The sequence below is a fragment of the Anastrepha obliqua genome, chromosome 2 (genome assembly GCF_027943255.1).
Source record: "Anastrepha obliqua isolate idAnaObli1 chromosome 2, idAnaObli1_1.0, whole genome shotgun sequence".
In the NCBI taxonomy this organism is placed as follows: domain Eukaryota; kingdom Metazoa; phylum Arthropoda; class Insecta; order Diptera; family Tephritidae; genus Anastrepha; species Anastrepha obliqua.
The window spans coordinates 67,597,312-67,612,630 of NC_072893.1; the positions used below are offsets into that span (position 1 = coordinate 67,597,312).

Genomic DNA, 15,319 nt, shown 5'->3' on the forward strand with positions numbered 1-15,319 from the left:
ATACCCCTATCATTTTTCTTATAACTTCTCTGTTAAATCTTAACAAGCTTTTTGGTCGGCCGCTGCTCCAATTTGCCCATGTCTGTCTGCTTAGTTCGCATGTTGTGCGGTTTTGCCAGCTTGTATTTACCTTTTTGATGGTTTCCCTGTCTATAAATATTTTACAAGTGGCTATAGGCATGGGTATCATCGTCTTATCCGGTTGGAGGTGGAGCGTTGTACCGGTTCGAGCAAGTTCATCCGCCTTGAAGTGTCCTGCTATATTCCTGTGGCCTGATACGTCATAGCACCTAGATACGTCATTTAGAAGTTTAAAACTTCTAAGACTGTTTTTGTCCATTACATACATACATACATTTTAATACCACTCATGGGTGGTGGAAATCTACGAATCGGTATTCAAATCAAATACGATTTATTCCTGGCAAAAATATTTTAGTTATAAACGATAAATATTCTCAACTAAAAATTTAATTATTTTATTGTAATTTTTTTTCATTTCTCAAAGTTTTCCATTTTTCTTATAAAATTAACAGTAACAACAGCTTCAGTTCTTAATATCTTCCGCGTCCAGTGCCAAAGTCATTTCTTTTGCCTTCTCTTTCTCCTTCTTTTTGTTTGCCTCCCTCCTTTTTTTGTGTTTGTTAGACTTCAAATGTAATTGCCATTGATATTCACCTATGAAGAGTCGTTCACAAGTTTCACAAAAGTTGCTGGTCTAAAAGCAAATACAAATAAAATAAAAATATAAGCAGAAAAAATTAGAAATTTTAAGATTTTCGCAGAAGATATTGCAAGTTCTTTTGAAATACCAAATCAATTATTTTATATTTATTGAAAAACGTAAAGAAGTCTAATACAGGGACTGCAACTGTTATGATTTTCTTCAAAAGTGTTAATAAATAATTCTTATGATTTCATCGATATATTTTTAGTGAAAAACCAGAAAGTTAAAATTTTACTTTTATTTTTTCGGTTAGAAGCAGGGCAAATCCATTATAGGTGGTGGATTTTTTCATTCGAACGTCAACCCCAAAAATGAACAGTCGACATGCAGTTGGAACTAGGGGCTTAAGACGATGGTGCGATTGGAACCGCTTTTCGTAATTTAATTTTTTGCTGACTTTCCAATGTACACAGTGAAAAAAAAAAACAAATTAACTGTTCCACTTATATAATATCACCTTTAGTAAATTCGCCTTAGTCAAAACTAAATGAAATACATTTAAGAACTGGACTTTTGTTTTTTCAGTCAAAAACAACAGTTAAAACAGGCAAATTCTTCCCATTTGGCATTTTGAAAGCAACTATTTTTTGAGGTCACTGGTGGCATGCCGGCCTTTTAAATATCGGTCGGTTTGTTTTAAAAAATGTTATAAAACCACCGTTCAATATTTTTCAATTATTTTCGAGAAGAGCAAAACGTCCGAATTATTGTGAAAAGAAACTTCATTCAAATGGCTCACTTAACTGCAAGTCTACTCTATCAAAGGTGGTATCGATAGACCTCATTTGTTTTTTTTTTTTCGCCGTTCACATTCGGATGTCAGCATAAAATGAAATGACAAAAAGTCGTTGCTTTCGCTCCTTCGTCGTATTTTTCGAAATGAAACTTCATGTCGGCTGTGCAACATAGTTCGTCCTTTTCTTTTTCTCTTCTTTTCTTTTGTCGTGACATTTCTAATGCACAATACGTTGCTGTTGTTGGTCTAGTGCTACCACTTTTGATGAATGCGCCTTACTTTTCCTAGACGACGCCGACAGTTTTTGCCTCTCTCTCACGAATTGCTCGGTTGATATGCATCTTAAGGGTCTAAGGCAAATTAATATCGCTTAGACGGTTGATAACATCGTGCGACCGTACAAATTACACTGTGTGACAAAAAAAAAATTAAATATACTTTTATGGAGACCTAGCACAACTTGTGGCTATAGAAAAACTAAACAAAATGGTATAAGAGAAATTTCCAATACACCCCCAAAATCTCGTTTTATGGCCATAAAACCGTTTTTCAGTAGGTGAAGAATCACTCCTAACTTCGCCAATTTCCATTTCGAAAGATCAAAAACAAGCCTTTTTGACAGTGTGTTGACATTTTTTCTGAAATGACAACTGACGAGACTGTAGATGGAAGTATTTGGAATTTTTTTATTTTTTCCCTATTTTTTCAACTTTGACATAATTTTTACGATATTATCCGATATTGAGGATTTTTTTTTATACCCTACTGTTATAGTAAATTTAATTTTGCGTCAAATGAGCTATATTTGACTGTAATTGAATTAAAATTAATAGAGGTGTGTGGGTTTTAAGTTTTTCTCTTTTTTTTTACTACGAGATTTGGTATGCGTTTCGAAGCATGAAAATAATAACAAGTGTCATTATAAACGCATAATATTTATTGGAGAATTGTACAGTGCAGCACTGTACGGTATGGTGCGGTGCAGTACACAACGGCACTGGTTCCAAACTTAAAAATGCATTGGAAACGGCCCTTTGGAGTTTAGTATGGTACGGTACATTTGTCATTCTCTTCATCAGTTTTGAATACTTCTCTGTAAGAAATTCGATCATCATCATTCATCTGAAGTCGTCATCAACTAAATTCCATTGTTTAAATCGAAAAGGGAGCGTTTCAGATTGTCTTCCCGATAGAAGTAAATCACGAGAAAGATCCTGAAAATCTGAATTTGATACAATGTGTCGTTCTGAAGACTTAAAACCAGACGGAAAGTACTCTTCATCATCAGGTTTATTGTTATCAGTTTGATCATCATCAGCAATGAGTTGAACTTCCTTCAGTTCATGACCTGCAATTGAGTCAATCATATCGTCCAAAACTACGGGGTTCTTAACAGTTGCAACATCAGCATACTTTATGTGCTTTCGAGTTTTATAATGATGACCGTTTACGTTCGTTTTACAAAAATAACAATCATCTGGTTTATGATAAGGCTGATGATGCCACATCATCGGAGAATATTGAGAAATTCGACTTTTCTGGCAACGTTTTGATTTATATCTCTTGAATTTCAATGAAACAAACAATAAAACTTTGACGTTTTAATAAGGTTAAATTATAATAACAAACTTATTTTGTTAATCAATGTACAGTGTGAACTTTGGTACACTTGGGAGCTTTTTCATATTTCTATTGAAAAAAAAGTGCTATAATATGTCAGATAATTTCGTAAGTTCTAACCAGTTCTGTTGTATGCAGTATATATATATATTACGTATAAATATTACGTTTCTATAATAACGCATCAAAACACGTCCTTATTCCCATTTAGAGTAAGTTATGCCTACATACCAAATTAGTAAAAAAAAATAAAATCTTAAAACTCACACAACTCTATTAATTTTAATTCAATTACAGTCAAATATAGCTCATTTGACGCAAAATTAAATTTACTATAACACTAGGGTACTAAAAAAAATCCTCAATATCGGATAATATCGTAAAAATTATGTCAAAGTTGAAAAAATAGAGAAAAAATAAAAAAATTCCAAATACTTCCGTCTACAGTCTCGTCAGTTGTCATTTCAGAAAAAATGTCAACACACTGTCAAAAAGGCTTGTTTTTGTTCTTTCGAACTAAAAAAGCAAATTCGAAATCGGATGGAAATTGGCGAAGTTAGGAGTTATTCTTCACATCAACCTATGGCCATAAAATGAGATTTTGGGGGTGTATTGGAAATTTCTCCTATACCATTTTTCTTAGTTTTACTATACCTACAAGTTGAACTAGGTCTCCATAAAAGTATAATTTCAAAAATTTGTTTTAAAACTTATACTCACTTTATGATATTAATATGGGTATCAAATGAAAGCGGATACACTCAGGTATTAAAAAAAATTTCTATGTACTTTTAAACTTCGGGTTTCTTGTTGTTTTCTAAAAACGTAAAAAAGGTTGAACTTTCGTCTTATGAAGAAGTCGAAGAAGTTTGTTTTTTGAATTTAAATTTTTTTAAAGCAAATAGCTGTCGGTTTTTTTCTCGAAAATCTGAAAAATATTTCCTGAGGCCGACATATTGTTAATTAAAAAAAAAAATAATAAAACTAATTTCTCTTGTCCGATTGATTTTAGATGAATCTCGAAGGACTTGTGATGATCACCGCAAGGGACTTCTGAAGAAACGGGCTCCGCACAAACAGCGAAAACTTTTAGAATTATAATTTTTTTTTTTGCAATTTTGCTAAAGTCAGGTCGAAATATGATGTATTAATGTTATGTTTTTATTTTCGTAAAATAAAGCAATTGACTAGCAAAAAAAAAAATATTGAAAATCATCATTTTTCGGGTCTCTGACTACCCCTAACTCCTTTTGAAATAAAATATACGCAATGGTTAATAGGAAAAATCTAAATTTTCTCTGGCGTAAAGTAAACGAAAATGTTTTCATTAGTTGAATATGTCGTTCGTTTGATATACATTTTAATATCATAGACTGAGTATACGTAAGTATTTAAAACAATTTTTTGAAAAAAAAAAAAAAATCCTCGATAGCAAAAAAAATATTATAATTTTTGTCGCACGGTTTATTACAATTAACGAACCTAGCGCCATGCTGCTGAAACCAAAGACCATCAAAGCTCGCGGGGATTTAAACCCAAAACAATTTGTTAATTATAGTTGCGTAACAGGAATGGCTCACAGACCAAACGACCAATGATGGCACCACACCAAAATCAATTTCAAACTGACAGTCCAAAGATGCATTGGCGATGTGATAACCTCGTCCATGGTTTCTGATTACCAGATGTGACAATTAAATTTTTTATTATTACTGCCAAAATGAATAAGTGCCTACTTCTTAATACAAAAAACCCACTTTGGGAGTTTTCCAAAATGTAACGTTGCTCAAGCAGCTATAATAATAATAATGAGTTTCTGCCGCTTGAAGTCACCTGAGCGTGAACTAACTGTCGCCATCGAAATAGCATGAATTCAAAAAGAGAAACAGACTTTGGACTCTCTCTTTGCTACAATATGGTTATGAACGGTCGATAGCCAAGTTCGGAAAAAAAATTTTATACAAGGTGGCGCGAAATTATTAATCCAAATTTGTATAAATCTTTCGATAAGGTGATTAATTTTGCCCCACCTTGTACCTTATAAAACTCCATAACAATTTATAATTAAATTAATTTTCTTCTAATTTTTATTTACCTCCTCATTGAGTCCTGCACCCGGATGCTGACGTCGTGACATTGGCTGTATCTCACAAACCTCCCCACTACGATAGCTCTCGATGACCGCTACAGCACGCTCATACACTTCTGCTTGCCACAATTTGACGTCACTCGTATCGAGCTCATACAAATCCGGTACTTGACGATCCTTACTGGCCAAAAAACGATTATTAATCCACTTGATTTGCTTCTTGGAGTAGCGTTGTGTGACACGTTTCAGCTCGTTCAAACACATGTTTAGCACCTCGAGGCCAGCAGGCAAAGGTGGATTTGTGGTTGTAGGGGAATTTGTCGCTGATCCCAATTCCAATTCAACTTCGCTATTGAGTTCGTGCTGTGATTGGCATTGTGCCGCTGCTGCGTATTCTTTTTGTTTTTGCGGCTTCTGAACCAGTGTTACTTTTATTGAACTCGGCTTTTGTGCTTTGAAGTGCTCTGCATGCACATAACGTGTGTACATACATATGTGGTATACATATATATGTATGTATGTTTGTATATAAGTATAAATTATTGCGAAGTCAAAAGCCAGTTATCCAAGTGTGAGTATAGAGGAAATTAAGAAATGATGAAAGAAAAAGTGATGGTTTCTCATTAGCATTAATATTCGGATGTGTGGGAAAATTAGATCGCCTCTACATACTTAGATTGCTGTTTGACAAAGAAATCTTACAAAAAAAGTAGGTGAATGCGAACTTTTGTGCGTTAATGTGTACGAGTGTCTACATGGAAAAAAATTGGGAACTACACACTGAGTAGGTGCGACATATTGCAAAGTTTTGACAATTTTTTTTTTTTTTTATATCTTGTTTTTCTTATTTACTTATGAAAATATAGTTCAATCTACAGCAAAAACCAAATGGCTTAAAGTTTCAGACTTAGTACAAAGTTCAAAGAAAAAAAATTAACAAATCTTCATCAAACTTTAAAACCTTTTAGTAAGAGTCTTTAGAAAAATTCTGAATACTAAGTTTTGCAGTCCATTAAATTTTGTTGCAATATTGTGTCTGATTAAAATAGCTCAAGATTCGCGTTGATTTTTGACACAATTTTTGTTGACGATGTTATGTATAGTATTTTCTTCATATGCCATAAAGACTGCTCGAATTTTTTTTTGTATGGGGTAAATACACAAAACCGAGAGCAAAAAAAAAAAAATAAATAAATAAAAAAATTGACAAAACTCTGTGCGATTATTTGTTTTTCCGAATCCTTGTTTCCCTCTACAAGGCGTTTCCATCTTACCCAGTTCTTAGTTTTTGCATTGTCCCACGTTGTAGTGGATGTTGCAAATTCACGGCGTGGTATTTCGCTAGGCCCTGGCACCCACATCAAATGGATGCGGAAATACTCCGCCATCTCGTTAAGAGACGTCCAGCATTTGTGAGCCTTGATGGAATTAGTGACAACATCACCAAGAGATTTAATCGCCGCTTGTCTATAGGAGTAAATATAGACCTTTCCAAAGGTAGTCATATTTTTGCCTAATCTCATTATGGCTAGAATTTCAGCCTAAAATACGCTACAGTTGAAACGCTTCTGGCTTTTTACAGTAGACACCAAAGCCAACTTTATGGTCAAGCTTTGAGCCATCAGTAAAGGACTGTAGTCATCTAAATAAAAAATAAGAGAACTTTGAGTGATGGAAATTTTTTTCAAGACCTTTACAAGCAGTGTGAATACTGCAGCTGTGAAGTTAGAAGCGTCAAATAGCGCCAATTTCAAAAATTACACGTCTTCCGATAGGGTGATTTATTTTGCGCCACTTCATACTGCAACCAAAACCATATAACGCAAAGTTTCAAACTTTGTTTTCCATTTTGCAAAATTTCTCAAATATTTATCCAAACTTTCAACTATTTAACCACAATTTATAGATTTTTTCTGGATATGCAGTTTATAACTGACTGAATTTTCGTATAATAAAGTGCAAGATAATTTTTCTTTTCGCAAGGTTGCGCATCTTTTCTTCTATACAAAGTACAGGCTCGATTTGTAAAGGATGGACCCAGCAGCCTCGTGGGATAGGTCATGTCGCCCGAATGGATACAAACGTTCCGGCTCTGAAAGAATTCGATGCAGTACCAGCTGGTGATATCCGAGGAAGAGGAAGACCTCCTCTGAGTTCGGAAGACCAGGTGGAGAAGGACTTGGCTTCACTTGGTGTTTCCAACTGGCGTCGGTTAGCATGAGAAAGAAACGGTAAGCGGTTATCGCCAATCAAGAAGAAGAGAAAAGATGTACCAAGTATGTGAAGAAATCTGACGAATTAATAGTGTTTAGGGTGAGTATGACGCCCAATGAAAAGCCCTTTATTATGGTTTCTTATTTCATTTTTCGCCGTAGCCGAATGGGTTGGTGCGTGACTACTCCCAATTCACAGAGAGAACGTAGGTTCGAATCTCGGTGAAACACCAAATTAAGAAAAACATTTTTCTAATAGCGTCGCCCCTCGGCAGGCAATGGCAAACCTCCGAGTGTATTTCTGTCATGAAAAAGCTCCTCATAAAAATATTTGCCGTTCGGAGTCGGCTTAAAACTGTAGGTCCCTCCATTTGTGGAACAATATCAAAACGCACACTATAAATAGGAGGAGGAGCTCGGCCAAACACCCAAAAAGGGTGTACGTACCAATTATATATACATATATATATATTTCATTTTCATAAATACTAGGTTGTTCAATAAGTTTTGCGGTTCGATAAGAGAGAGCGTTGCTACTAGCACGTGAAAAAAGATCCAGTTTGCAAAATAAAAAACTCCTTTTCATCAGGACAATGCACCGTGTCACAAGAGCGTTTTGATTTTCGCTAAAATCCATGAATTAAAGTTCGAATTGCTGGAGTATCCACGGTATTCACCAGATTTGGGCCCTAGCGACTTTCATCTACTTCCAGACCTAAAAAAACTGTATGCGTGGAAAACGTTTTTCTTCAAATGATGAGGTCAGCTTCGGAAGCGCACTTCGCAGACAGATTCTAAGTTCAAGGATGGAATTCAGAAATTGGAATCTCGTTGGAATAAGTGTATTGATGTTCAGGAAGTTTATACTGAATAAAATAACGCATTTCAAACCTTAAAATTGTGTTTTTTTTATCCAGCCGCAAAACTTATTCAGCAACTTAGTACATTTCAGGTAGCATAAACCATATTCTGTGAGTCCAAAAAAATGTTTTGTGCAATATTTTTACTATTCCAAAAAAATAAAATAATAAAATAATTGTAAATTGATTACGGAAACGCTATTTGCAGACATAAATTTTTTTGAAATAAAAGACACCCAAAAAAACGATAAACTATTTTCTTTCAGTGTCCAGTTTGAGAATGCCAAAAACTAAGTGGCATTGAGTGGAGAAAAAAATCGAAATGATTGTATTCAATTACCTTCTGTTGGCATTTTATATGAATTCAAGCGTAAGTACTCTTCAATTTTCTGATCATTTGCCGCATTAAACTGCTCCAAGTAGGGTATAAATTCTTTGAAGCCTATTGTTTGAAGTACGCCACGGGTGTACGTTGTTGAGTTGTCGGTATTGCTAGAAAGATTAGCGCAGCATTAGAGTATTGGTTTATTTGCATACACACATACATACACACACGCATATACACGCATGTGTACGGCGGCAACATGCGAATAATGAAATTTTTGAAATATAAATAAAAGGAAGCCCCTTATTTATGAAAAAAAGATACGCCACAAAAGTTCTTCGACACTTTGCAAGCAAGTTATACAGAGATTATCGAAAGATTAAAATGATTAATCGTTTTTGGTGCTGTTCTTTGCTTTCCTCATGTCTGTACACACATACATATGTGACATACAAGCATGACTTTTTCTTAATCATTCATACAAATGGCCAAATACTTGTACATATGTGTGTATGTGATTGTATGCATGTGTGTATGTGTTCAGCTGCAAGTATATTAAAGCGCTTGTTTACCTTTTATCAATGTTGTGCTCGTTGTGAAAGGCGCGTATCTCACGCAGCAAGCCCTGCTCGAGCATAGCGTCAACACGCTTGTCCAAACGCTCGTTAAGTACATCCTGAAAGAGAAATATGTGCCCACATTTACTTTATGCAAATTACACGTTCATGTGAACATACACGCATACATACATATTCATAAGTATCCCTTGAAATGAGCAAACAAGTCAATTATAAAATCGTGTTGGTGATCAGTGTTAGCTGATGGAAGTCTTGTGATTGTGAATTACATACATATGTAAGAATGTGCAAATATGAATTTGTATGTATGTACAAGTAAATACTTACATAGCTAAGTCTAAGCAATTATATGGCTGTGAGCGTGCTGTTACAAAAAACGCTTTTTTAACACCACATCCAGTAATTATCATCGCTGGATCATTAGCGCTCACAATTAAATCGTACATAAGTATGTAATATATATTGAACCATTGAGCTTGTGCCCTGTTGAAAGCTACCTATCAAACATGAGGGTGCTTCTTATTTGGCCTAAAATATTTTTTTTTTGGAGTTTTTGTTACGTGTCCATAATTTTAATAATTCTACTGCTTTAATAATATGTCAACTGTTTTCCAAACGGAAATTCTTGACATTCTGAAAGTAGCGGAATGGATAATTCAGAGGAGATGGAGCGGGAAGCAGATTGAAGTCTTCAGTGACAGTCAGGCTGTGCTGAAGGCCCTGGAGACGGTGTAGCAAACATTAAAGATTGTTGAAGAATGTAAGAAGAAGAATAAGCTTGTACTTACGAGGGGGTCAACAAGTCCCCTGTGCGAAATGAAAACACCATTTTTTTAATTTTTTAATTTTTATTTTTCAACATAGTTCCCTTTTAGAAAGATACACTTTTCCCAGCGCTCCGGCCAGTTTTTAACATTTTAACCCCTCCAAAAATAGAATTTGGCGAACTCTCCAAAATACGCCTCTGTCTCGGCGATAACTTCCTTGTTTAAACTAAATTGTTTTCATTGTGAGACATTTCTTCATGTTAGGGAACAAGCAGAGATAGCAATTTATGCAGTTTGGCGGCGACAACTCCGGATGAATGTGCTGTGATCGTTCTTACTTTTTCTAAAAAATCCATGAGGATGTCGCCGTTCGCATTCCAAAAATCGTCGCCAAGACCTTTCCGGCTGATGGCAATGTCTTCGCCTTCTTTAGAGCAAATTCACCGGGAGAAATCCATTGTATTGATTGTTGCTTAGTTTCTGGTGCGTAATGATGAACCCACATTTCATCAACGGTGACAACACGATGCGAAAATTCCTACGGATCTCGCTTAAATTGCTCCCACAATTGCTCGAAGTTAACAGCCGTATCCGCTTGTTGTCCACCGTGAGAAATCGCCGCACCCATCGCCAACTTATCATATAAAATATTAATTAACGTTTCGGTCTACACACCTATGGCCTCTGTTACTTCGCGCACTTTCGCTTGTCGATCATCGAGAATTATGTCGCTCCTCATCAAAAACGGATGTTCGCCCACTTTTAAATTCGTTGAACCAATACCTGACTGTGGTCATAACTGGCGAAGTATCTCTCCGTTGACAGCATCCAACTTTGCTTTTATCCCTTCGCATTTTTCCCATCCGAAAACAAAAAGGAAATTACCGAACGATACTGCCTTTTTCCAACTTAGCGAAAATCACGAAATACGTCTTCCTCGAAATGAAATTTCCGATGAGGATCAGTGGTGGTCCAATCTAACCTGCTGCACAACTGCAAAGTGTTTTGTGATAAGCCCGAACAGAAAACTATCTTAAACTTGGAAGGAAAGTCGTTCGGTTAATGATCGGAATTGGAATCATTGAGGACCAGATTTTCCTGCCTTGCTTAGAGGAGGCAGATAGCACTGAGCATTTTTTCTGTGGTTGTTCGACCTTTGCTAGAGTGGGTTCCGATGTCATGAGAATGAGCAATATTCGTTCTATCAGATTTTCCAAAGAATCTGGAAAATTTTCACAAGGCTAGCTATCTCTGTTTCTGTCGCTATTCTTTCCTATATATTTCTCTCTGTTACTCTTCTCCTTTCCTCCTTGTCTATCTACCCTTTTACTTTCAAGAGCTTTGAATACAAGCCTGAGTGTTTTAGCACTTACCAATCTCTCAGTGCTCCTTGGCTCGCCTTTTTTAAATTTAAATTTTCAATAATGATTGGCGCTTACACTCATTTTTGGTTTTTGACCGAGCTCCTGCTACTATTTTTGGTGCGCGTCTTGATGTGGAGGGATCTACAGTTTCATGCCGCCTCTGAATGGTGGATGGGATTTTTTTGACAAGCTTTTTTATGACGGAAATACACTCTGAGGTTTGCCATTGCCTGCCGAAGGTAGTCTGCTATTAGAAAAAAGAAACTATGTAGAAAGAAAACGATTTTCAAAATAAAAATTTGCCGTTGTTGCTGTAATAACTTAAACATTCCCCATAAATGTTTCAGGAATGTTGCTGGACTGACAGTCCTTGGCCGGATAAAAATCCGTGCTCCTACGTTAACGTAGATTTGACTGTCGTGAGAGTTTCCCGTCATTGTTTATGCCTAATGATTTAGCATGAAAATGTTCTGCAGAAAACCCCACTCCACATAAAATTTGTCCCTGAAAGATGAAGCTTTTGTAATTTCAATAGTCAGTGCTACCAATTATAAAAGGCTGTGCTGCCAACTAAAGTCGAAGTACAGAACGGATCAAACATTTAATCATTTCTCTATTAGAATCACATCGTTATAGTTGCTTTTGCAAGCAAAATTTTCATTCGGTTCCGATCATTGACCATTGGAACACATAAAGCGTTTTTCAATAGGTGCGCTTCAACTTTTTTCCGATAGGGAGGGCGAACGACGCAATATTTTTTATTTTTCGCTTGTCATTTGTAAACTTCATTAGTATACATTTCATCATGGAACGCTACACACTTGAGCAACGATTGCAAATCGTATAATTTTTTTTTTTAAATAATCGTTCTGTTGCTGCTACTTTAAGAGCACTACTTTCCAAAAAATCATCTTCAGTGATGAAGCTAACTTTTGGCTCAATGGCTTTGTCAACAAGCAAAATATGCATTACTGGGCAGAAAGCAATCCACACGTGATTCATGAGACACCGTTGCATCCCGAAAAAATCACTGTTTGGTGCGGTTTACATGCCGGCGGCGTAATTGGCCCATATTTTTTCGTTGACGAGAATGAATTACTGTGAATGAAAATCGATACCGCGACATGATTATTTTGGCCACGATTATTTTTGGCCGCAATTGAATGGTATGGACTTACACGACATGTGGTTTCAACAGGACGGGGCCACAAACCACACAGCACACGCTACAATTGATTTGTTGAAGAGTAAGTTCGATGAGCGCATTATTTCCAGAAATGGACTGGTCGAATGGCCGCCGCAATGGCAAACCTCCGAGTGTATTTCTGCCATGAAAAAGCTCCTCATAAAAATATCTGCCGTTCGGAGTCGGCTTGAAACTGTAGGTCCCCCCATTTGTGTAACAACATCAAGACGCACACCACAAATAGGAGGAGGAGCTCGGCCAAACACCATAAAAGGAAAACATACAAATAATAAATTTTCTTAAGCTTTTATACGTGGTAGCGATCCCCAAAACTCAATCTGAAAAATTCCAAAAACTACGGCGGTGCTAGAAGCGCATGGCGAGTTGATGCGATTACTTTTCGAAAGTTTGGAATTTGGAAGCACCCTAGTATACATACATACATATATTGGCTATTGATTTAAGTAGGCGCGACTGTAAATAATCTTTTAAATACTATTTATGAATTCTTTAATTGAATGATATATTTTCCAAATTTTTCTAAAGCCTCTGTCAGTCACTATAACCAATTGAAGATTACTCGTAAAGCAAGAATTTTAGCATGTGGAGCTACATTCCTGCGCGTGTATGTATGTGTGCTTACGTGACAGCCTGCAGGGAAAAACGAATTATATTTCTATTTTAGGATTGGTAATATTTCGCTAATTGTGAGTTATTTAACGAGTCATGTCGTGACTGTCTGGCCTTTCGTCGTGACTTTCGGGATTTCACACATAACGCTCGTAGCCTCGATATTGTATTGGGATCGCGAAGAAAGAAATGATTGTGGGTGAAATGGAATTTATAATTCAAACAAATTGTAGACTTTAGATTTATAATAAGTAATCTTATATACAAGGTGTTAGAAAAAAATGTAAAATATTTAAGACGGAATCGTCCAAAAGAAGCAACAACATCTTAGTAAACACGAGTCGGCACACTAACGATTTTGAAGATATGGCTAGTCGATCATTATCATCTTCTTTGTTTGTCTGCATTTTTTGTATTAAAATATACTAAGATTAATCTTATAGTAGTGGGCTAATGTTTTGTAAATTATTTATGTTAAATACGAAGGCAAGTTTGTGCAGAGAGATTCGCACGAACCATGTTGTTGTTATAGCAGCTTACTAAACCCTATCAGTGCGGTGTAGACACCTGCCTTCTTCGACTAACTCATCTAAGGGTAGACACAGGAAAGTTGCAATTTTCAAAAGTGCGATTTGTGCATCGATTCATCACTATGGACGAGACTTGGGCCTTTCACCATAATCCCAATTAAAAACAAGAGGCTAAAGAGTGGTTTGAACCTGGTTCTTCGACTCCGAAATGAGTTCTTATCCTGCAATCAGCCAATAAGGAGTTAGCATCAGTTTTTTGGAATGCGAAAGGAATTTTATTGGTGATGGTACTTACAAACTGGTAAAGCAATAAATTCTGAATATTATTGTAATCTTTTAGGCCAGCTGAAGGAAAAAAATTGTGAAAAGCGCCAATTTGCAAAATAAAAAAACAAATTCTTTTTCAACAGGACAATGCACCGTGTCACAAGAGCATTTCGACTAATGACTAAATCCATGAATTAAAGTACCCGAATTGTTGGAGCATCCACCGTATTAATTAGATTTTGCCTCTAGTGACTTCCATCGGTTTCCGGACCTAAAAAATGCATGCGTTGAAAGCGTGGCTGTGGAAGCGTATTTGCAGGCCCTCCAAATTCTCACTTCAGGGATGGAATTCATTAATTAGAATCTCTTTGGAATAAGTTTATTGATCTTCAACGATACTTTACTGAATAATAAAGTGTGTAAACTTGTGTTTTTTATCGAACCACAAAACTTATCTTTGTGACAGTGTGCGTTGGATTTTGTAAACAAGTCCCTCGTGTCATACTCTGTCGAATGCTTCAGCTACATCAAGAAATATGGCTGAGCAATATTCCCGTCGCGTTTCTCACGAAAACCGAACTGATGATCTGAAACAATATTGTTTTGCTGCAGATGTGGTATCAGTTTTCGTTTTAGCAACTTTTTAAATAGTTTGTAGAGAGATGGCAGCAGACTTATAGGTCTGTATGAAGGAGCCTAGGCTTTATTTTTTTCTGGCTTCGGGATCATTATGATGGTCGATTTTTTCCATTAAGAAGGAAAGTGGCCAACTTGAAGAATTGCGTTAAAAAGCATACTGAGAAATCTAACAGCGCAGTTTGGTGTATCTACTATCATTTTAGGAGATATTTGATCATACCCAGGTGTTTCTTTAGGATTCATCTCGTTCTCAATTATTGGCTTTAGCTCACGCGGAGAAATTTTTTTTGCATTGTTACTATATTCAAGTGGTGATGGAGACTGGATACCAAATTTCGTAACATCTTATATAGGGCGGGCCATGTAAAATTTGCTTTTTGAATCGGCTATAAAACAAAACTAATCAATATTTTTTCAAACTTTTTTTTTTTATTTTGAAGATTGAACATTGTCATTTATGAATGAAAAATAATATCGTTCAAATGACTGCCACGACTGGCTTTACAGTAGGCCATTCGATCAACCCAATTTTTAAGTACATTTTCGATTGTTTGGGCTCCAATTTCATGAATGGCAACTTCGATTTCGTGTTTTAAAGCATCAATCATCTCTGGATGATTCGCATGGCATTTGTCCTTAACGGCTCCCCACAAAAAATAGTCCAACAGGCTTAAATCACAGCTCCGAGGCGGCCAATTGAAATAGGAATTTCGGCTGATTATTCGGTTTTCAAAAACGGTAGCCAAAAGTTCGAGTGTAACTTTGACAGTGTGACAAGTTGCACCGTC

General features: G+C 36.1%; 1 protein-coding gene across 1 annotated transcript in view; it reads right to left on the reverse strand.

The window, feature by feature from the left end:
- Positions 1 to 517: 517 nt before the first annotated feature.
- The window catches only part of LOC129238184 (tRNA dimethylallyltransferase-like), a 58,704-nt gene continuing 43,902 nt past the window's right edge, over positions 518 to 15,319 (reverse strand). The window contains exons 3-6 of the mRNA XM_054873221.1: positions 9,143 to 9,246; positions 8,586 to 8,737; positions 5,179 to 5,636; positions 518 to 718 (exon numbers count right to left, since the gene is read on the reverse strand). Coding sequence (XP_054729196.1) covers positions 548 to 718; positions 5,179 to 5,636; positions 8,586 to 8,737; positions 9,143 to 9,246 — 885 coding nt within the window. The 3' untranslated portion in view covers positions 518 to 547. The remainder of the gene's footprint in view (positions 719 to 5,178; positions 5,637 to 8,585; positions 8,738 to 9,142; positions 9,247 to 15,319) is intronic.